This window comes from Peromyscus leucopus, chromosome 23, assembly GCF_004664715.2.
Source record: "Peromyscus leucopus breed LL Stock chromosome 23, UCI_PerLeu_2.1, whole genome shotgun sequence".
NCBI classification, from domain to species: Eukaryota; Metazoa; Chordata; class Mammalia; order Rodentia; family Cricetidae; genus Peromyscus; species Peromyscus leucopus.
The window spans coordinates 39,903,954-39,926,221 of NC_051082.1; the positions used below are offsets into that span (position 1 = coordinate 39,903,954).

The 22,268-nt window shown below is 49.8% G+C and overlaps 1 protein-coding gene across 4 annotated transcripts in view; it reads left to right on the forward strand.

The window, feature by feature from the left end:
* Positions 1 to 22,268, forward strand: part of Iqce (IQ motif containing E) — a 46,090-nt gene that overhangs the window by 7,823 nt on the left and 15,999 nt on the right. For 2 of the 4 annotated variants that reach the window (XM_028887387.2, XM_037198439.1), the window contains 13 exons: positions 180 to 308; positions 796 to 930; positions 2,118 to 2,188; positions 4,405 to 4,518; positions 4,631 to 4,681; positions 8,451 to 8,521; positions 9,991 to 10,063; positions 10,281 to 10,330; positions 12,404 to 12,567; positions 13,557 to 13,612; positions 15,514 to 15,743; positions 18,898 to 19,002; positions 19,603 to 19,693. In XM_028887387.2, coding sequence (XP_028743220.2) covers positions 180 to 308; positions 796 to 930; positions 2,118 to 2,188; positions 4,405 to 4,518; positions 4,631 to 4,681; positions 8,451 to 8,521; positions 9,991 to 10,063; positions 10,281 to 10,330; positions 12,404 to 12,567; positions 13,557 to 13,612; positions 15,514 to 15,743; positions 18,898 to 19,002; positions 19,603 to 19,693 — 1,340 coding nt within the window. The remainder of the gene's footprint in view (positions 1 to 179; positions 309 to 795; positions 931 to 2,117; positions 2,189 to 4,404; positions 4,519 to 4,630; positions 4,682 to 8,450; positions 8,522 to 9,990; positions 10,064 to 10,280; positions 10,331 to 12,403; positions 12,568 to 13,556; positions 13,613 to 15,513; positions 15,744 to 18,897; positions 19,003 to 19,602; positions 19,694 to 22,268) is intronic. The other 2 variants (XM_037198438.1, XM_028887388.2) reach the window with 1 other exon arrangement.

Below are 22,268 nucleotides of genomic sequence, written 5' to 3' on the forward strand. Positions count from 1 at the left end.
CCTCACCTCAAAGTCAGTCAGTCAGTAAATAAAATCATTATACTTCTTGGTATTTGCCAGCGTGTGTTCCTCCTGGAGCACCCTCTGCGTGTTGCATTTGATCAGTTTTTGTCTTTGTAAAGTGAAGGTGTCAAGGCACAACGACTCCACAGCTGTTAAACTGCATGTTACCTCTCCAGAGTCACCTTACTACTCCAAGCCCCGAAAAGCGACATCCTGGCGGTCTCTGAAGACAGCAGGGAACATGCCTCTGAGCAGCAGAATGTCCTTGACTCCACAGAAGCTGTGGCTGGGAGCCTCGAAACAGGGTACGTGGCTCTCCTGTGGACAGAGTTTGGGAGGTAGCAGATGAGAGTTTGGGAGGTAGCAGATGATTTGAGATAGCGTGTATGAGGCATGTGGTTTCAGTGAGCTTGTCTTTTATCTTCTCCAAGATCCTGAACATGTCACTGGTGGGCATGGCTTTCCCAGGCTCACCTGAGGACACTCTAGCCCCATTTGATCAAGGTTATCTCAGCGCGGCCCAGGGACAGAGGTGTGATGGAGCCTTTTCCTGCCAGCTTGCAGGAGATGAGTGTTAAGGTTTCTGTGAGCTGGTCTTTGTCACACTGGAAGCCTGAAGTGGGAATGTCTGCACCAGGGAGATGGGCTCCCTGGGTTGTGAGCTGCTTGTTAGGCATTTACCAGTACACCCCGTCTCCTGGCATCCTCCAACCTTGGAACACAGTGAGAGGTAGAGCTTCGCAGACTATATGCTTGTACCTGTCCTGTTAAACCCATGCACATTCAAACCAGGAAGTGTGACCCAACCCATGAGCTCCATGCTTACCTCAGAGCACGCGTGGACCCAACCCCCCAGCTGCACTCCTGACCACCTGACAGAAGCCATGAGAGCGAAGAGGGCAGACCTCAGGCGTTCTGGCAGCCATGGTGAGCATGCTCCCGGGAACAAGGCCAGGAGAGCAGAAAGGAAAGCCTCTAGCAATTGAGGGGAGAGATTTTTTTTTGGCTCTATGCACAAGCTCCATCTGTAAGACATTCTAGAATGTTCTGAGGGACAGTGATTCATGAAGAGAGTCTCATAGCCAAGCCCTCGTGTCAGCCTCCTTCAGTAGAGTTACATTCAAGCTCCTTGGGTATGGGTGGGCTGTGTGTGTGCTGTGGCATGCATGTGGAGGTCAGGCATTCCCTTCCTGCCACCTCGGGGCCTTGGGGTGGAAGTCAGGTCTTCAGGCTTGGTGACAAGTGCTGTTACCTGCCGGTTCCTTGTTTGTTTTCCCATGGGGGCTGTTGGCCTCTCTGGGCCTTCATAAAGAGGAACAGCTCTCCAACATGGTGAGGCTGGCTCCATGTCCCTCTGAACCAAATTTACCAGTTAGGGTTATGGTTTAGGCTTATTTGGATATTTTGGATTTATAACTGGTTAAGCATCATTAAAACCTCCATAAGTGGAGAGCTGGCTCATGGGGTTAGAGCACTTGCTATTCAAACAGGGATCTAAGTGCAGATCTCAGCACCCACGTAAAAAGCCAGGTATGTTCCCAGTAACCCAGCATTGTGGTGGACAGAAATGGGAGGACCGCCAGGGCCTGCTGCCTGCCAGCCTAGCACTGGGGTCAGTAAGAGACGCTGTCTCAAGGGAATGAGGCAAAGAGCAATAGAGCAGGACTCCAGATGTCCTCTGGCCTCTGCATGAACACAGGCTCAAGACACACACACACACACAGACAGACAGACAGACACAGACACACACAGACAGACACACAGATAGATAGACACAGACAGACACACACACACACAGACACACACACACAGACACACACACAGACAGACACACAGATAGATAGACAGACACAGACAGACAGACAGACACACACACACACACACACACCCTCAGTCAGCCAGACTGGAGGGCACTCCCTTGTCTCCCTAGTACTCAGAAGGCTGAGGCAGGAGCATCTTGAACTGTAGGCAATCCCGGCTATCCAGCGAGACTCCTCGATCTTAGCAAACAAACAAGTATGGTTTTATTAACTCTCAGGTTTCCCTCCAGGCATAACCAGAGGTCCTTTCTACTGTCCCAGGATGTCCTAAGAGGTGTGTGTGTCTTCCTCCAGGTCACGTCTCTGGGACTTGTGTCTACAGAGAGAAGGAGGACATGTATGATGAGATCATGGAGCTGAAGAAGGTAGGGTCCACTCTGCGCCTCTCTGATAGCCTTTCTGACTATCATATGTCAGTCACGCGGAGGCCACGCCCTGGCACTGTACTCTAGGAGCTGGCTGTCCTGGGAAGGGAAGACCTGTCCACCAACTGCAGAAGAGGCGGTGGGCTCAGCAGGCATGGTGGTGCTTGCCGGTCACCCAGCACTGAGGAGATGGAGGGGAGAGTAAGGTGTTCAAGGCCAGCTGGGCAACATAGTAAGTTCAAGGATAACCAGGGATACATGGGACCATGTCTCCAAAACGTAAACACGCCAGCTGTGCAGCAGCAAAAGGGCCCCCTGAAAAGGACTTGCAGCCCCTTGTGTGGACATTCCCAGCTGAGGCAGGGCTGCCATTGGAGGGAGTGTAGAGGGGTTCCTGCTCTGCCTGGGAGACTACTAAGTGGATAGCCCCCAACAGTGAATCACTGTTACAAGTGGTACCTTGTAACAGTGGGAGCCATAGTTTTGGGCTAGAAACAGACCTCTGGGGAAATGACCCTGACTTTATTCAAACTCATCATTGTAAGTTGGAGATCTGCCTGAAGGGAGTTGGAGACATAGTAGTAGACTACTTTCTAGAATGTGCATGGCACAGTGTTCCATCATGGAACAGCAGAGTGCTATGTAGAATCAGTCTCACGATATAGACCTCAGAGTGTGGCTCAGTGGTAGAGCACCTGCCTAGAATCCCCCAGTGAGGGGCTGGGGTGTTGCTCAGTGGTAGAATATCTGTCTAGAATCCCCCAGTGAGGGGCTGGGGTGTGGCTCAGTGGTAGAATACCTGCCTAGAGTCTCTCAGTGAAGGGTTTGGGTTCATGGCTTAGCAGTAGTGTGCCAGCCAAGTACACACAAGGCCCTAGCTTCAATCTCAGAACTGCAAAAAGTAAAATTAAATAAGCGTTGACTACAGGATCTTGGCCACAGGTGGATGTTGGGAGCATCTCTCCCCACACACAGCTAAGGGCTAGTATTCCTTCATTATAATTTTTTTAATGGTGTGTGTGTATGTGTGTGTGTGTGTGTGTGAGAGAGAGAGAGAGAGAGAGAGGAGAGAGAGAATATGTGTGTGTCCTGTATGCATGTGCGTACAGAGGCCTATGGAGGCCAGAAGAGGGCATTGGATCCACTAGAGTGGGAGTAATAGGCAATTTTGAGTAACCCACTGAGGGTGCTGGGAACCCAACCCAGGTCCTCTGCAAGGGCAGTATGTGCTCCAGCCCTGTGGTATTGATTGCTAAGGAGCATCAGTCAGTCTGTGTTATGTATTATGACAGATGAAATTGAGTAAAAACTTTGGGACTTTCCAGGGCCAAAGTTCACAGGCTTAAAAGTATTTCTCAGCTGGTTGCCATTGGTGTTATAATGGGAAAGGTGTCAGGTGCAGTAGCTTTTCCTGCACCCACGAGTGTTGGGGTGACCCTTGGGGGGTTGAGACAGGGTCTGTCTGTATAACAGCCCTGGCTGTCCTGGAACTCACTCTGTAGCCCAGGCTGTCCTCGAACTCACGGAGATCCGCCTGACTCTGCCTCCCAAGTGCTGAGATTAAAGGCGTGCGACACCACAGCCTGGCTGATGTTTTTTTTATTTGTTTTGTTTGTTTGTTTGTTTTGGCACTGCCCAGCTTTTTAAAAAATGTTAAAAAGATGTGTTTTATTTTTATCAATGTATTGTTTTCCTGTACATCTGCAGGCCAGAAGAGGGCATCAGGTCCCGTGGGTTCTGCGGCAGGGGAGGTTGTACATTCTTAACTGCTGAGTCCTCTCTTCAGCCCTTGAAACACCCTGGGCTTTCAAAGCCTCTTTCAAAGCCAAGTGTGGCTGTAATCCCAGCAGTTGGGAAACTGAGGCAGGAGAATTGCTGCCAGGTCTAGGTCTAGGATGGCATGGGGTGTTAAGACTCTAAAGAAAGAGAGAGAGGGAGCCTCCCCAAGTCGCGGACTTACTGTGCTTATGCAGACTGTATGAATGTGGCCCTCCTTTTCTTTGTTTTTGGTTGATTGGTTGGATTTTGTTTTTACATTTATTTATTTTGTGTGTGCATAATGACTTGGGGGAAGAACAACTTCCACTCTGTGTGTGTGTGTGTGTGTGTGTGTGTCTGTGTCTGTGTCTGTGTGTGTGTGTGTCCGTCTCAGGCTTGGTGGCAAGCCCCTTTACCTGCTGAACCATCTAGCCAGCCCACCTCCTTTTCTTCTGCAGTCCTTACATATGCAGAAAAGTGATGTGGATCTGATGAGAACAAAGCTTCGGCGCTTGGAAGAGGAGAACAGCAGGAAGGATCGGCAGATAGAACAGCTTTTGGATCCAGGTCGAGTAAGTCCCAGGGCCCACAGAGGCCTCTGCTGCTACTGGTGCCAGTGGTGCTGTGGGAAGCAGAGGGGAGGAAGAGCCATGTGACCTTAATGTCTCCATCTGCTTCCCACAGGGCCCAGACTTCGTTCGAACCCTGGCCGAGAAAAAGCCCGACACTGGCTGGGTGAGTAGAACCGCCTGCTCTAAGGAAAGCCTTCCACTGAGATCACAGTGGAACTAAGGGGAGGAGCATGGGCTGAGAACTCTCTGGAACTGTTCGTAGAGTCAGAGAGGTCACAAGATAGTACTTTGAGGTACTTCCGAGGGCAGCAGAAAGGTAGAACACACGCCATGTCATCCCAGTGAGGCCTGCCGGGGAGAGTGTGCAACCCTGGCTTTAGTCTCCAGAACAGGGCCTGGGAGGGAGCCCAAGTTTAATCAGTAAATAGAAGGAGGCACTTGGGAGTTCAGGGTCAGCCTCTGCGCCATAGAGTTAGAGGCCAGCCTGGGGTACATGAGACCCTGTCTCAGAATACAAAAAAAACCCCACAACAACAACAACAAAAGCAGGGTCTCCATGAACAACTTGAGAATTACATCCAAACCACAGTTTCTGCTTTAAGACAGGGTTGGGAGGGTGTGGAACATGTCATTGTCCCCATGAGTCAAGAAAGTGCAAGGAGTAAGAGAGCGGTGGGTTAATGGGCTGGGCGACATGAAGACATGGTAGCAAAGCTTTCAGACTAAAGGGAATTGGGGCCTCAGGTTACAGCAGTGTTCTCTGTAGGAGTCACCAGGGATATTCCAGACGTAAGGTCTGGGAGATAGGACCAGCAAGGCTGGCATCAAGGCACTTGCCACCAAGCCTAATGGCCAGAGTCCCGTCCTAGGAATCTATACAGAAGGAGACTTCAGTCCCTGGAAGTTGTCCTCTGACCTCCAAATGAGGGCCATGGCATGCACTCCTCACCCGGACCCCTAACATTAATAAATGCGATAAAAATATTTTAAGAGGGGTTGGAGATTTAGCTCAGTGGTAGAGCGCTAGGCAAGCGCAAGGCCCTGGGTTTGGTCTTCAGCTCTGAAAATATATATATTGAATATATATATTATATATATATATATATTATATTTGAATATATATTCAAGAGTCTGGCTGAGCAGTGGTGACACACAGCTTTAATCCCAGCACTCAGGAGGCAGGGGCAGAAGGATCTGTGTGAGTTCAAGGCCAGCCTGGTCTACAGGTCAAGCTCCAGGACAGGCATCAAAATTACAAGGAGAAACCCTGTTTCGAAAAACAAACAAAAAAAAAAAAAAAAAAATTTAAGTAAGAGTCTGAAAATAGCAGATATATAACACATCGTATAGAAATGCACATTTAGCATAAATGATTAAAGACATTCTGTGTTTAGGACTCAAAGTCAACACCTAACTAACACTTGCGAACGGTCAGTATATGGCCACAAGAAAATACTTACTTCTTTAACAGTGTCTTGCTGTGTTACCCAGGCTGCCCTGGAACTTGTGGTCTCAAGCAGTCCCCAGTGTCAGCCTCTCAAGTGCTCAGCCCACACTGCTGACTCAAGAAAATGTCTTTGTTGTTGTTTTTGAGACAGGGTTTCTCTGTGTAGCCCTGGCTGTCCTGGAACTCACTCTGTAGACCAGGCTGGCCTCAAACTCACAGATCTACCTGCCTCTGCTTCCTGAGTGCTGGGATTAAAGGTGTGTGCCACCACTGCAAGAAAATGTCCTAGAAAACAACAAATCCTGAAGTTGTGACTGTACAGCCAGTGCGTTTGTGACCTCATTTCATCTTCTGGAAGAGGGATCTGTGTGTGTGTGTGTGTGTGGTGTGTGTGTGTGTGTGTGTGTGTGGTGTGTGTGTGTGTGTGTGTGTGTATGTGTGTGTGTGTGTGTGTGTGGTGTGTGTGTGTGTGGTGTGTGTGTGTATGTGTGTGTGTGGTGTGTGTGTGTGTGTGTGTGTGGTGTGTGTGTGTGTGTGTGTATGTGTGTGTGTGTGTGTGTGTGGTGTGTGTGTGTGTGGTGTGTGTGTGTGGTGTGTGTGTGTGTGTGTGTGTGGTGTGTGTGTGTGTGGGGTGTGTGTGTGGTGTGTGTGTGGTGTGGTGTGTGTGTGTGTGTGTGTGGTTGTGTGTGGTGTGTGTGTGTGTGTGTGTGTGTGTGTGTGTGTGTGTGTGTGTGTGTGTGTGTGTGTGTGTGTGTGTGTGTGTGTGTGTGGTGTGTGTGTGTGTGTGTGTGTGTGTGTGGTGTGTGTGTGTGTGTGTGGTGTGTGTGTGGTGTGTGTGTGTGTGTGTGGGTGTGTGTGTGTGTGTGTGTGTGGTGTGTGTGTGTGGTGTGTGTGTGTGTGGTGTGTGTGTGTGGTGTGTGTGTGTGTGTGTGTGGTGCCTGTGTGGTCCTGTCTACACCTCCCCTGAGCAGAGGTTACAGGCACACAGGGACACAGGCCTTGTTTGCGGCTGCTGGGGATCCGAGTCCAGTTTCTCACGCTTCTGCAACAAGCACCTGAGCTCCAGAGCCATTTCCCCAGCCCTCATTTGAAAAGCAAGAAAAGGAAGTTCAGAGGTTTTCCCAAATCTGGCTCCTCCCTGCTGTTCCCAGGCTCGGAGAAGGCAGGGATGGCGGTGGTAGACTTGGCTTCTCATCTCCCCAGCCCTGCATACTGGGAGGAAAGAACTTATTTTAAGTTACTCTGAGTAAAACCTTAGCACCACAGAGCAACAAGATTAGCAGGGATGGTGCACAGCAGATGGGCCGGGGCCTGGATGAGAGGAGCAGTGCTCAGAACCTACGCTCGAGTGTTAGTGTTAGGACAGTCTGGGCTACGTGAACCCTTGTCTCAAAAAGAAAAAAAGAAAGTATACATCTAATAGTGTAGTATTAATTAAAATGTTTACTTCGGACATTGGAGGATGTTGTAGAATTCATTAATGAATGAACAGAAAGTTCCATAAAGATACCCTGTCTTTTTTAATTTTCAATTTTCTGTGTGGGGGTGTTTTGTCTGCGTGTATGTCTATGTGCCACATGTATGGCTGGTGCCCTTCAGGGTCAGGAGGAGGGGAAGGCATCATGTTCCCTGGAATCGGAGTTAGAGATGGTTGTGTGCTGCCACGTGGGTGCTGGGAATTGAACCTGGGACCTCTGGAAGAGCAGCCAGTGCCTTTAACTACTGAGCCATCTCTCCAAGCCAAGCCCTGTATTTTTATTGTTCCAATGCCAAGAGTGTGTATGTGTGAGTGTGTGTATGTGTGTCTGTCTGTTTGTGTCTGTGTGTGATGTGTGTGTATCTGTGTGTAAGTGTGAAGTTGATTCAAAGTAGCAATTGTGAGCCAGTCCTGGTAGCCCAAGCTTGTAATTCAGCACTCAGGAAGCTGAGGCAGGAGGATCAGAAGTCAGACACCAGCCTGGGCCACACAGGGAGACCCTCACTTTAAAAAAGTTGTTTAGGTTGTGAGGGAAATAGCTCCCCAAGGAGACGTGAAGACGGGAAGGCTCAGGCCTTGGTAGAACAGCCCCTTGACCTTGGGCAAGGACTTGCTGGGTCCCAGTGGATCCCAGGCACGGACAGCATCCAGGTTCCGGTGACTTCTTTGTTACTAAGCAACTGACTGCACATGCAGCCCTCTCGTCCAGTGCACAGTGTGTTCCCTAGGACAGCTGCCTTGGGGCTCAGAGGGTTGCCTGTTGCCCTCTGACCCTGCATCTTGCTCTCCCAGTCACTTACTCAGCACCCCTCAGTGAGGGAGCAAGTTGGGGGTGTTAGCCATCCCTGGGAGTATGCTAAGGAAGAGGGAGGGATGTGTAAGAATTCTGATAGAAAGAAGCTCGGAGGCTGTAGGGTCTCCCAGGAGGGGTACCCGACTATCCCGGGGACCCCGCAGGCCGAGCCCTCAGTGGGTGGCTGTGCTGAGGTGGTGGCCCTCTGCTGGCAGGTCATCACCGGGCTCAAGCAAAGGATCTTCAGGCTGGAGCAGCAGTGCAAGGAAAAGGACAACACCATCAAGTACGACCTGAGGGCAGGTGGGAGGTGCCCAGTGTCTGTGGGCGCTGCACTGGGCCAGCAGAGACGGACCTCTCCCTCATCCACCCTTTCCTTGTTGGGTTTCTTCTCCCTTCTTGCCACATCTTTGCTCAGACCTGACACTATGAGAAATCTTAGCTCCTCCTTCCCCTGAATGTCATGGTGGGAGGCAAGCACTCTACCACTAGGCAGGTGCTCTACCACTGAGTCACGCCCCCAGCCCCTCACTGGGGGATTCTAGGCTGGGGCTCTACCACTGAGCCACACTACAGCCCCTCACTGGGGGATTCTAGGCAGGTGCTCTACCACTGAGTCACACCCCAGCCCCTCACTGGGGGATTCTAGGCAGGTGCTCTACCACTGAGCCACACCCCAACCTCACTGGGGGATTCTAGGCAGGGGCTCTACCACTGAGCCACACCTTAGTCATGTTTTCACTTCAAATTTTGAGACAGGACCTCCTTGAATTGACTAGGCAGATGGCCTTGAACCTTTAAGTCTTCTGTCTTGAGTCCTGAGGAACCTATAATATGACTGGACTACACCTTTAGGCTCAGCCTTTTCTTTAATTTGAATTCCCTCCAGATTTCATTAGGAAACAGCATTTCTTTCCAACTCTTTACTCCCCATCCCCGTCAGTGTGCAGTCCACCGCTGAGGTCCAGTGTGGACATTCTGGGTCTGGATTCCAAGGCCTCTCAGCAGACACTGCTACGCCCCCAGCCTCATGACCCTGCGTCCTCTCTGCTGCTTTCTGGTGTCACTAACATAAGGGATGATCTTAGATGTGGTTAAGTCCATTTCAGGGAAACTGAGGCAACCTGTCTGCACCTGTGGCCCTGTTCCTGCAGCATTTCTGCCCCTCTCTTGTTTCTTGATGAAGTTGGCAGTGTGAGTCTGGGTGTGTGCTGATGGCCTGTTTTGCGCCCTGAGCTCTGCTCTCTCTGGTGGCTTCTTTCTGAAGTGTGTGACATTGAGGACAAGGTGACAGTGCTGATGGGGGCAGGGGAGCAGAGGATTTGCTTTTATTTGTCTTGTTTTGAGACATCATCATGCTGTGTAGCCCAGGCTGAGCTTCAATTCCCCGTCATCCTGTGCCAGCCTCCTGAATGCTGGGATGACATGTATGTGTCACTACCGCTGGCTCCCTGATTCTTCTTTATAAAGTGGGCTCTTGTGCTCTGAAGGTGATCCAGGGTCTAGGGTCCTTTGGTACCACTGACCCCAGTGTTTCAGGGTAGCCTTTCTTAGAGAAGACTATCTGTTGATGGCGTGAGGCTCTTTAGGGCAGTGGCTGGTGTGAGTGTTCCAGAAGTATGGACTCATGGCGAAGGCCCATGCCAGGCTTCTCTTTCTCCTTGCTGTCCTGTCTGACTTCGGGGAGTCTCTCCTCCTCTGCCTGTCCTGGGTGTTGTTGGTCCCACCATGTTAACTCTGAACTTGGGTTTCCAGCAAACTGCAGACCGACATGAAGACCACCAACCTGGAGGAGATGCGCATCGCCATGGAGACATACTATGAAGAGGTGTGTACACCCTGCAGCATGTGGACAAGGAGGATCCTGATGCCTGAAACCTGCAGCTGTGCATGCGCTCGGGTGCAGTGGCCGAGTGGAATCGCCACAGCATAGCCACGGCGTGGTTTTCCCTCCCTGCACGAAGCCAGAATCGGGAGCCTGACTGTAGACTCGGGGAAAGCTGCCCCTCTGTTGTGGTTCTGACACCTGCTCTGCTTCCTTGCAGATCCATCGTCTGCAGACCCTCCTGGCCAGTTCTGAAGCCACAGGAAAGAAGTATGATGGCGTGTGGGGTCTCCTGTCTTGGTGCTGTCAAGGCTGCTCTGAGAGCCGGGTGGCCCTGACCTGCCACGGGCTTGCCCCCCTTTTCTTGGCAGTTGTGCAGTGCTTACTGTGTGTGTGTGGGGGTGTCGCATTCATGTGTACACATTTGTGTGTATATGAACGTGTGCACATAGGGAGACCACCAGTCAACATCAGCTATCTTCGTCTATTGATAGCTTTCCACCCTATTTTCTGAAACAGAGTCTCACCTGTGTGTGTCTCCCCAGTGCTGGGATTACAGGCACACACTGCCAGTGCCTGGCTTTAACTGGGGTGCTCCGGTCCTCATGGGTGTATAGCGGGTACTTTACCACTGAGCCCTCCACTGTTCCCGATGGTCACAGTGATGCATATCTATTGGCCTTGTTACAGCCTCCTCTGTTCTCTGCCTGCTGACACCACACGTGTCCATGCTCTGAGAGTGAGCTGTAGATGCCCATGGCAGCTTCCAGCCTAGAACTGGAGAGCACTGGTTTTCAGAGCAGGCTCCGCCTTACTTGTTTGAAACAAGCTTTTTTGTTGTTTTGCTTTTGATGATAACATATTCCCAAGTTAAGGTCTCCTTACTGTGTTCACTGCACCTGTCTTTGCCAAAATGCCAACCATCCTAGCACCCACACCCAGCGGCCTACAGTGCCTCAACTCCAGCTCTGGGGGATCTGATGCCACTGGCCTCCACAGACACCTGCACACAGGTGTGTGTGTGTGTGTGTGTGTGTGTGTGTGTGTGTGTGTGTGTTAAAAAAACGGATCTATCCATACCGCAGGCTTCTGCGTAAGTTGCCCGCTCCAGGTGTAGCTATCCTTTTTCTCCTTTGCCCCCAGTCACTCCAGACAGCCACTGGAAGACATTCTCTTAAAGAGCCATATAGGGCTGAGGAGGTAGCTGCATGGTAAAGCACTATTCAGTTGTGCAAAACAAAGCCAGGCATGTTGGCATGTGCACTGTAACCCCAGTGCTGGCGGGGTGGGGAGTCCAGGGGACCAAGGAATTATACAGCAGAAAGACCCAATCCATGAGACGTGCTGGCTGCCAGCCTAGCTCCAGGTTCAGGGAGAGACCCTGTCTCAAGGGAATAAGGTGGAGAGTGACAGAGCAGGGCACCTGATGTCCTTCTCTGGCCCCGGTACCCATGCACACATGTACGTATGCTGCACACACATATGCACATACACAAAGACCAGATAAATAGAGTCGGTTCTGTTATTTGCAGGAAGTAAGTATCCTGTGATGTTCCAGGGATACTGAATTAGTAAATACTGAAACACCAGTCCTGGGCAGTAGATTCAGGCTTAGGTCCCTGTGTTAATTTGTTAAATTTTCGCCGGGGAAGATACTGAGATTGGTGGTGTGTGTGTTTCTCTTTAAAGACATCTAATATCTATTATTGATTCACTACACTATACCAGTGATTTTCTAGGACTAAGCCAGAGGCCAAGAGAGCTGCACCACAGCCTTGGAACACTAGGGGGCACTTGGCACCCTGTTCTTGGCACTTTAGTGCCTTATTTATGTATGTATATATTTAAATAAATACATGGTGGTCCTGAGAAAGGAACCTAGGGCCTCCCTGTGCTGGGTAAACATTCCCCTAACTGCACTACATCCCCAACCTGCTCCTTGGCCACTTTATACACTAGCATAAAGTACAAAAAAAAATAAAATAGAGGTCAGCCTGGTAACACACCCACGTCACAGCAACACTCAGGAGGTAAAGACAGGAGGATCCTGAGTTCCAGGACAATCTGGGATACATATGGAAACCCATTTTCAAAAAGGGGGCCACTGGGGATATAACAGTTGGTAGAGCACTTGCCTGGCATTCCTGTGTCAAAACATTTAAGTGGAATTGATTCTGTCAGTGGAGTTACCATTTCACTCATCTGGGGCTTAGAGGTGGTTTCCTGTGTGATGGTTAATACTCATGTGTAGCCAGAACCTGGGAAGAAGCCATGTTCCTGTCTGAGATGTTTGTAAGTCGGTCTGGAAGTGTGACCCTCAGCCTGTCTCTTGCTTATCCCTAGGCCCATATTGGAGAAGAAGATGGGTATGAAGAGGCAGAAGAAGATGAGCAGCGCCCTGCTGAACTTGACCCGGAGCGTGCAGGAGCTGACAGAGGAGAACCAGAGCCTGAAGGAGGACCTGGACCGCATGCTGAGCAATTCTCCCACTGTCTCCAAAATAAAGGGTAGCTGCCCATAGGCCACTCACAGAGGGAGACACAAGGAGACAGGTCATGTCTTATTCTGTGGTGAAAGATGGGAATCAGGCCCATTCAAACGTGGAGAACTTGGCCCCAGGCCTCACAGCAGACATGGCCCCTTACCTGTGTCAAAGAACTTGTCAATAGGACGGGTGCTCCACACTGGTCCAGGGAGAGTCTGCGCACGTAGCCTGGGCCCGTGGCTGTGGATATGTAGGAAGAGATTGGTTCTGGGACTCTAGAATGTGGGGCCTGCAAGAAACGAGAGGCTCGGAGAGCTGCAAGCTATGGGTCTGTTGCTTTGTTTGGCAGGACGAGGGATGGAACCCAGGTCTAATGGACTAGGGGAGGGCTCCACTGCTGAGGTGCACTTCTGGCCATAGGCCCCAGAGCTTTTCGTCTGAGCTATGGTTGAGATCTGAGGCAGGTGCCCGCCATGCTGGAGACCTGGATGTGCTGGTCCCTGCAAATAGACTCAAGTGATAGCACCCTGCAAGATGGGTGCTGGAGAAGAGCAGAGCCGAGTCAAGCCTGGGGCCTTTAGAGGGTTAGGTAATGAGGGACAGCTAGTACTGCATGGTCAGCAGTGGCAGTGACCGCGTGAAGGCCAGGCCTTGAGTGTCTGAGGTGTGACGAGGGAGACTAGCATTTGGAGTTTAGCAAAATGAAAGTCGTCAGGCTGGGGTTGTAGCCTAGCGTGCCTGGAGCCCCAAGTTCGAGCTCCATCAACACATAAACCAGGCATGATAGAGCATGCATCTCAGTACACAGGAGAAGGAGGCAGAAAGATCCAAAGTTCCAGGTTGTCCTCAATTGTTATGTAAGTTCGAAGCCAGCCTGGCTCACATGAGATAAGTAACTCTCAGGTGACAAGCACCTGCCCCTCTGGTGTCGGTGGGGCTTGGCTGTCAGGCTGTGCAGTGGGAAGCTGGGAGTCCATCTCTGAGAAGAGTAAACCCCATTGCCCTCCCTAGGTTACGTGGACTGGAGCAAGCCCCGGCTGCTGAGACGCATCGCCGAGTTGGAAAAGGTAAGGCAGGTCTAGTTCTCCTCAGGGCCTACCTGGCCAAGGAACAGCCTCTGTCTGACGTAGTGGGGATACAGAGTTGCAGAGTGAGATAAGTCACTCAACATAGACATGGGGGTGCTCAGCAGGCCTGACCACGTACGCAGGAAAGACAATACTCCTTGCAGGTCTGGATAAGACTTGACATTGGGTCCTTCACAGCCCTCATTTTATAGAGGGTCAGGCCCAAGAACCCATTCCTGGGCTTCCTGTAGCCACAGACCATGAATGCCTGAGTCTGACCTGGTGCACACGTACATCTGCAAATCCCAAACCTTCATCATGCTCAGATTCTTTTTTTTTTTTTCTTTTTTTTTTAGATTTTTGTCCTTTTATTAATGTGTAGATTTTTTAAAATATTTATTTATTTATTTATTTATTTATTTATTTATTTATTTATTTTGGTTTTTCGAGACAGGGTTTCTCTGTGTAGCTTTGTGCCTTTCCTGGGACTCACTTGGTAGCCCAGGCTGGCCTCGAACTCACAGAGATCCGCCTGTTCTGCCTGCCTATAAGCATGTATGACTGCAGGCCAGAAGAGGGCACCAGATCTCATTACAGATGGTTGTGAGCCATCATGTGGTTGCCGGGAATTGAACTCAGGACCTCTGGAAGAGCAGTCAGTGCTCTTAATCTCTGAGCCATCTCTCCAGCCCCCATGCTCAGATTCTTAGCAATCACTTCATCTACACTACTGACCAGCACACATGGGAGGCTCGCTAGCAGTTCCTCATCCCCCAGCCCCACAGAGGAGTCTGGTTCTGGGGAACCTGCCCATCCTGTTAGGATCTTGAGATAGAATGCCAGGGATATAACTTAGTGATACAGTGCTTACCTAGACTCTAGGTAGGGGCAAGGGCAATGACTCAGTGATGGAGCACCTGCCTAGACTCCACAGTGAAGATGGGGGTGTGGCTCAGTGGTAGAGCACCTGCCTAGAATCCCCCAGTGAGGGGCTGGGGTGTGACTAAGTGGTAGGACACCTGCCTAGAATCCCCCAGTGAGGGGCTGGGGTGTGACTCAGTGGTAGAGCCCCTGCCTAGAATCCTCCAGTGAGGGGCTGAGGTGTGGCTCAGTGGTAGAGCCCCTGCCTAGAATCCCCCAGTGAGGGGCTGGGGTGTGGCTCAGTGGTAGAGCACCTGCCTAGAATCCCCCAGTGAGGGGCTGGGGTGTGGCTCAGTGGTAGAGCACCTGCCTAGAATCCCCCAGTGAGGGGCTGGGGTGTGGCTCAGCACTAGAATGCCTGCCTAGAATCTGCTGTTGAAGGCTAGGTGCGTGACTTGGTGATGCAGGACTTGCCTAGCATGGGTTGCATGCCCAGTATTGAAAGAAAAAGTTACAGACCAGAGTACTGCAGTTGTTTGGCACAGCTGTGCAAAGCCCAAGGGAGAATGTTTTCAGTACAGGCAGGTACTGACAAATGGGAACGTGGAAAAGTAGACCAAGCAGAAAGGGAAAGAAGTTCCTGTGTTGTGAAAATACTTTATAGGTAAAGCATGCTGGGAAATAACAGGAAACGCGGGTGCATCTAGAGACCCAGTAGGAAAGGCCTAGGGAGACAGGAGTCACTGTCAGACAGAACTGGACCTGTTTAACATCAAGCACAAGGGTTGGAAATACCCAAGTTCCAATGCCTGTGTCCTCCTTGCCTGCCTCCCTCCCGGTGACCTTTATCGTACAGTGTTGGTAGCTCTGACCCATAGTCCTGCCTCTGGGCCTAGCCAGCACTCTCCACTTTGGTCTGGGCTTCTGGGAAGGGAACCTGCTGACTCGGCCCCCACAGTGAAGCTTCTCCCACACACTGGAGATTGGCTGCCCCTGAATCTCACAGAGGTAATGTTGACAAATGCCTTCATTGCCTCCAGAAAATGAGTTCTTCAGAAAGCCCAAAGCCGTCTGCTTCAGATTTGGTCAAGCCAAATACTCTGGTCCGCTCCTCATCCAATGTCTCAGTGCAAAAGCAGTCCAAAGAGGACCAGCCCAAAGAGGACCAGCCCAGGGAGGATCCGACTGAGGACCAGGAGCATCTCCAGGGAACCGTGAGGATCCTGAAAGGGGAGAGGAGCGCATTGGAGGCCCAGCTGCTGGAGAAGGGGTAAGTGCCCGGCCTGGAGGAGTTAGGCCTTTTCACAGCACTCAGTACCCTACCACCGTCTCTGCTCGGAGGGGTGGAGGCGGGAAGATCACAAGGTCAAGGCCAGCCAGCCTCTGTGTCTTAGTTAGTTTCAAATTGCTGTGATAAAACTGTGACCAAGGCCACCAGCCCTGCCCACCTTGAAAGCTGTTGGAAGTGAAGGGCCTCATCAGGCCCCATCCACCTGGAAAGATGGTATGGGAAGCCAGACCTACTTACTGCCCACCTGGGAAGTCCCGGGGCCCCCACCCACCTGAATGCTGGTTGGGAATGCAGGCCTTGTCCCTGCCTCTCCCCTTCTCCCAAGCATACCCCCACCCTAGCAGGGCCTGATTGGGAGCTTAGGGTTTCAAGCCCTGCCCACCTCAGGCCCTGTCCATTGGAGAGCTGGTTGGGAGATGCAGGGCCTCTGCTTCTGTCCACCCATGAGCTGGCTGGGGATGCTAAATTTTTGGTCCCACTCAGTAGCTAACTGGGATTGAAGACCTTAGCCCTGCCTGCCTGGGAGCTGCTTGGGGATGCAGGGGTCTCAGGTCCCACCCTCCCAGGAGCTAGTTAGGATTGCAGCCTCGTTCAGCTGGAAAGGTTAGGATGGGAAGCTAGGTAAAGAAGCAGATCTTGCCAGGTATGGCATGCGCCTGTAATCCCAATACTAGGTGGGCTGAGCAGGAGGATCTCGAGTTTATGTAAGCCTGGCTACATAGTGAAACTCAAAAACCCAAGGTCTGTGGATGTAATTCAGTGTACAGTACTTGCCTAGCATGTGGGATGTAATTCAGTGGTACAGTTCTTGCCTAGCATGTGGGATGTGATGGATGTAACCATGGTACAGAACTTGCCTAGCATGTGGGGTGTAATTCAGTGGTACAGTTCTTGCCTAGCATGTGGGATGTGATGGATGTAACCATGGTACAGAACTTGCTAGCATGTGGTGTAATCAGTTGCCTAGCATGTGGGATGTAATTCAGTGTACAGTACTTGCCTAGCATGTGGGATGTAATTCATGGTACAGTGGATGTAATTCAGTGTACAGTAAGCATGGGGGACATGGAGTAACCCATGTACAGAACTTGCTTAGCATGTGGGCCATCTTAAATTCAAGCCCTAGAACCATGGGGTTGAGAGAAAGTAAAAAATGTAAAGGTTCAGGGCTGCCAAACCCTGCAAATTGTGACCCATGTACAGAGCAGGGTCCCTAGTTGCCTCATGGCCAATTTCATATGCATTGATGAGAACTGATGGTGAGTTCCTTGTAAAAACAGCATTTCGTGGAAAGATTTTTAAATCGTGGCGGTGGGCCTGAGAGCAGATAAAGGAACTTGCCACCAACCCTGATGGCCTGACTTAGACCCTGGACCCACATGGTGGGAGAGAGAACCAGCTCTCCCAATTTTTCTCTGGCCTCCACATGTGCGAGCGTGCATGCACATACACAGTATCTATAAAAATAACTGAAATTCTGTTAGTCATTTTGAAGTGCCTTCTGCATTTTCTATCAAGCTGTCATTGCTGCAAAACGAAGCAATAAAACACCACAGTTCTCACCCCAGGGGGTTAGCAGTTTATTCTGTAGTTACCTCAAATATCGCGCTCCACCATGGTAGCGGTTTCATGAAGATTTAAAATAACAGAACAAAGAAAGTCTTAAGTCAGGGTGATTTAGAATACACTGGTGGAAGCCACAGGTAGGTGGGTGCAGTGGAGTGGGGGACTCTCCACTACGGCTTCAGGTGCTGTCTAGGGACATTCTTTTTGTTTGTTTTGTTTTGTTGGTTTTTGTTTGTTTGTTCTTTGGTTTTTTTGTTTTTGTTTTTGTTTTTTCGATACAGGGTTTCTCTGTATAGCTTTGGAGCCTGTCCTGGAACTCACTTTGTAGACCAGGCTGGCCTCGAACTCACAGAGCTCCGCCTGCCTCTGCCTCCCGAATGCTGGGATTAAAGATGTGCGCTATCACCGCCCAGCTATTTGTTTGTTTTTCAAGACAGGGTTTCTCTGTGTAACAGTCCTGGCTGTCCTGGAACTCACTCTGTAGACCAGGCTGATCTTGAATTCACAGAGATCTGCTTGTCTCTGCCTCCCCGGTGCTGAGATTAAAGGCGTTCGCCACCACTGCCCACTCTGGGGACATTCTTAGCCTTTGGGTTGGTAGAAGCCAGAGGTCCACTTATACCTTCTCAAAGGATTTGCCTAAAAGTCACATGGATGTTAGGTAAGATACAGAGGTGGGCATGAATGGCTGTTTAGGACTAACAGGTTTCAGATAACTTGGCTTTGGACCTGTAACATTCCAACTCTGCACAATCACAGATGTTCTAATTGGCCACTCCTGTGAAATGTTTAACACGGGCATGGGAAAGATGTCTCCGTGATTTAGAATACTTGTAGCTCTTGCAGAGGACCTGGGTTCCATTCCCAGTGTCCACACATTCAGCTCATAACATTCCAGAACTCCAGTTCCAGGGAATCTGACATGCTCTTCTGGTCTTGCACATGATGCCCATACATGAGGCAAAACATTCAGACACATAAAACAAAGCACATCTTTTTAAAGGTTTCTTACTGTTTTAGCACAGGTGTGGGAGCTGTAGTTCACACCTTGCTATGTGACAGTCACCCTGCTGCACACTCGAGGAGGTCATTTAATGTGGAGATGAGCCGGGACCTGGAGAAGTGGGGTCACCGGGGGTCAGTGGCAGGACTGAGTTTCAAACAGCGTCACAGGGCTGAGTACGAGGCGAGGTGCCACCCAGACCTTGGTGCAAGCACCTGCCCCAGGGCTTGGAGTCAGCAGTGCCCCAGGCTAAGCCCGAGCAGAGCAGGTCCTTCCTGGGTTCAGCTTACCTGTCCTCTGTCGTGTTGAGGTCTCTGTCTCGGAGTAGAACCTACCTGCTTTTGCTCATGTGACCCCATCCTGTGGCAGTCCCTCTACAGTGGTGTCTGCAGCGCAGTCAGCACCCCCAGAGGTGCCTGGCACCGTCCTTGGGACCAAGGGCCTGTCCGGATTCGGTGCCTAGGGAAGGAAGCAGGGTGACATGGTCCGTGAAGCATCCTTCAGCTGTGCTAGCCTTGGGTGGGCTAGTCTAGTGATCACGGAAACGTCTGCTTGGTCTCTCAGCGTGGAGATGAATAAGCTGCTACAGGCCAAGATCGACTTGGAGAAGGAGCTGGAAATGGCCAGGGAAGGCGAGAAGGAGAGACGGGAGCAGGAGCAGGCTTTGAGGTAAGTCCACTGGTTATTAAGTAGTGTTTTGACTTGATGTTTTCTTTTGCTTTGTTTGACCCAGGATCTCACTGTATAGTGCAAACTGGCCTCAGTTGGCGACTTTGCAGCTTCAGCCACTCAATTGTCAGAACCACATTTGCTGGGATCACAAGTGTGTACCCCCACACTGGGATGCCCCCGTTTGTTGTGTGACAGGGTTTCATGTACCCGACTCCGACTTTGAACTTACTGTAGCCAAGAATGACCTTCTTATTCTCCTGCCTCAACCTTCCAAATGCCAAGATTACCAGCGTGTGCTCCCATGCTGTTCTGTGTAGTACTGGAGTGAACCCCAGGACTTCCTGCATGCTAGGCAAGCCCTTACCACAGACCCCTTTTCCAACTCCGATGATATTTCATGACTCCTCAGCCCTGCCCCTGAAGGCTCTCAGAACACAGGTGACAATTTGGAAAGCCCCGACAGTGACGTTGCTGGTGGCATCAGTTACCAGAAGCCGGTTCCTCTGGTCTGTCGCTCCGCAGCACTGCCCAGACCACCGTAGGACAGTTTTCCCTTCCAGATGACGACGAAGGGTCATCTTTCCCTTTGCACTTTAGAGAGGAAATTGAAGCCCTCACCACCAAGTGTCAAGAACTGGAAGAAGCTAAGAGACAAGACAGAGACTCCGCCGCAGCAGGCGCTCATGAGGTACCACATGCCTGTGTTGTTCCCTCAACTTTGGGCATGGGCGGGGCTTGTCACCATTGTCATTACATGCCGCTTCTCCATGATCCACCACCTGTCACTTGCCCTAATGAGCTGCATAACCCAGATGGTATGTGTAGATGCCTCAGGTAGCCTTGGGTCTTAGGCAGTTTGGACAGGATAGGTGCAGCTCTGAGGAGGCAAGAAGACCAGAAAGGAAGGAGGAATAGCCCTCTCCTAATCTGCATAGATGTGAGTTCCAGAACATGCTGCCTGGACAGATACCTTGCTGCAACCTCCCTGTCTCACGTACCCATGTTTGTTTTTGTAGGGCTGGATAGAACCCAGGGCTTTATGTATGTTAGGCAGTGCTGTACCACGGAGCCACACCCCAGCCCCTCACTGGGGGATTCTAGGCAGGTGTTCTACCACTGAGCCACACCCCAGCCCCTCACTGGGGGATTCTAGGCAGGTGTTCTACCACTGAGCCACACCCTAGCCCCTCACTGGGGGATTCTAGGCAGGTGCTCTACCACTGAGCCACACCCCAGCCCCTCACTGGGGATTCTAGGCAGGTGCTCTACCACTGAGCCACACCCCAGCCCCTCACTGGGGGATTCTAGGCAGGTGCTCTACCACTGAGTCACACCCCAGCCCCTCACTGGGGGATTCTAGGCAGGTGCTTCTCCCTTTTTGTCTAAATAAAAAGAAAGATTTTTGCTTTTACATAGTAAGACTATATACAATAAAAACAATTATCAAGTAAGAATTACATTTACAATATCCAGTCCATTTGCATTTGGCAAATTCAGAGAAAATACTCACATTATCTGTCCTATGTGGTTGAGTCCAGAGTTGTGAGCCTGATGTATTTTCTATCCTAACTTGCATTACCAACCCAAAATTATCTTTTTAGACCTCAAAACATTTTTAGATAAAGTTTAAGCTTTTATGTTTCTCAGCCTTATAAACTTTTTTTTTCATGTTTTTTTTAAAGACTTATTTATTTATTATGTATACAGAGGAGGGCACCAGATCTCATTACAGATGGTTGTGAGCCACCATGTGGTTGCTGGGAATTGAACTCAGGACCTCTGGAAGAGCAGTCAGTGCTCTTAACCTCTGAGCCATCTCTCCAGCCCCCAGCCTTATAAACTTAACATCTCTTATGTAAGTTTCTTTTCTGAATTTGGTAACAATATATATATATATAAATAAATATCTCGTCTTCAACTCCATCAGAGACCCAGGAATTATATAGTATTACCTGAGTAAACAAGTGCAGAGCAAGCAAATTCCAAAACTACAGAAATGACAGAAGCAGCTGGCTGTCTGGATAGTCACCCAAGTTTCTTCTGTAGTGTTGGGGCGTCCATCTTCAGCCTACAGGCCTAGACTATCTGACAGACTTTTCTGTGAAGCAGGAGTTTTGAAGGCCTGTTCCACCTTGTCTTGGCAAAGTTCAGCAGTCATTTTCCCTCTATGTCCTTCTTGTCCAGTTTGTGCAATATACTATCGGCAGTCGAGGCAAAGGCAGTTTCTTGCCCAGTGGCTAACTGTGCCATAATGAAAGCAAACCCCATATGGAGGTTCTTAGACACCTTTTATGAAGTAGATTGATGATGTGTCTTGCTGTTGTGAAAAGCCTTAGGTTATTAAACATCTTAAGTGCTGTATCCTGTAGGTCTCTGAAGCATTTGAAGATCACCTATCTATGTAAAATATATCTTTTAACCTTGAAAACATATCTAACATGACTACAAGTTTGATTGTGGGTTTTTTGTTGTTGTTGTTGTTGTTGTTTTGTTGTTTTGTTTTGTTTTTTGAGACCGGGTTTTTCTGTGTAGTTTTGGTACCTGTCCTGGATCTCACAGAGAATCTGCCTGGCTCTGCCTCCCAAACGCTGGGATTAAAGGCATCTGCCACCACTGCCTGGCTTACAAGTTTGATTGTGATAGATGACTAATTACTAACCTGCATTTCTTAATTATACATTACGTTTTTTAAATGAGCTACATAAGCACAATACCCCAAACAAGAGTAGAAACATACATACAGCATAACAAAAGTAACTTTACATTTGTATCAATATACCAAAATTCATTCCAATGTATAATATTTTAGGTTAATAGTTGTCTTTTTATCCTATATGCCTACATGCCCCACTAAACAATGACAAACATCCATAACCCACCGAATGACCAAAAAACACCCACCCTACCTCTTAGGAATGTGGGCATTGTGTCCTTTAGACTATGTCCTGTTGTCTCAGGGCAATGGCATCTTTATGGAACCCTGAGAAAATTGAAATAATGGTCAAGTCCTGGGAAAACTAGTTCTAACATTTGTTGTCCAGTCTCAGAACTGTTCCCATGCAGAAGAATCAGGATATATGTCACCTGTCTTGTAGTTTTTCTTGGTTTATTTCTTTATATCTGTAGACAAGATTTTCAGGAGGTCTCTCCCATCAAACCTGATCTCTATCAACCTTGAACAAATCTACAGCCTTTGTTTCCTGTGGAAACAAAAGCATAACCTCTCCCCAAATGTAATACATTTTCTGAATTCCATTTTAAAG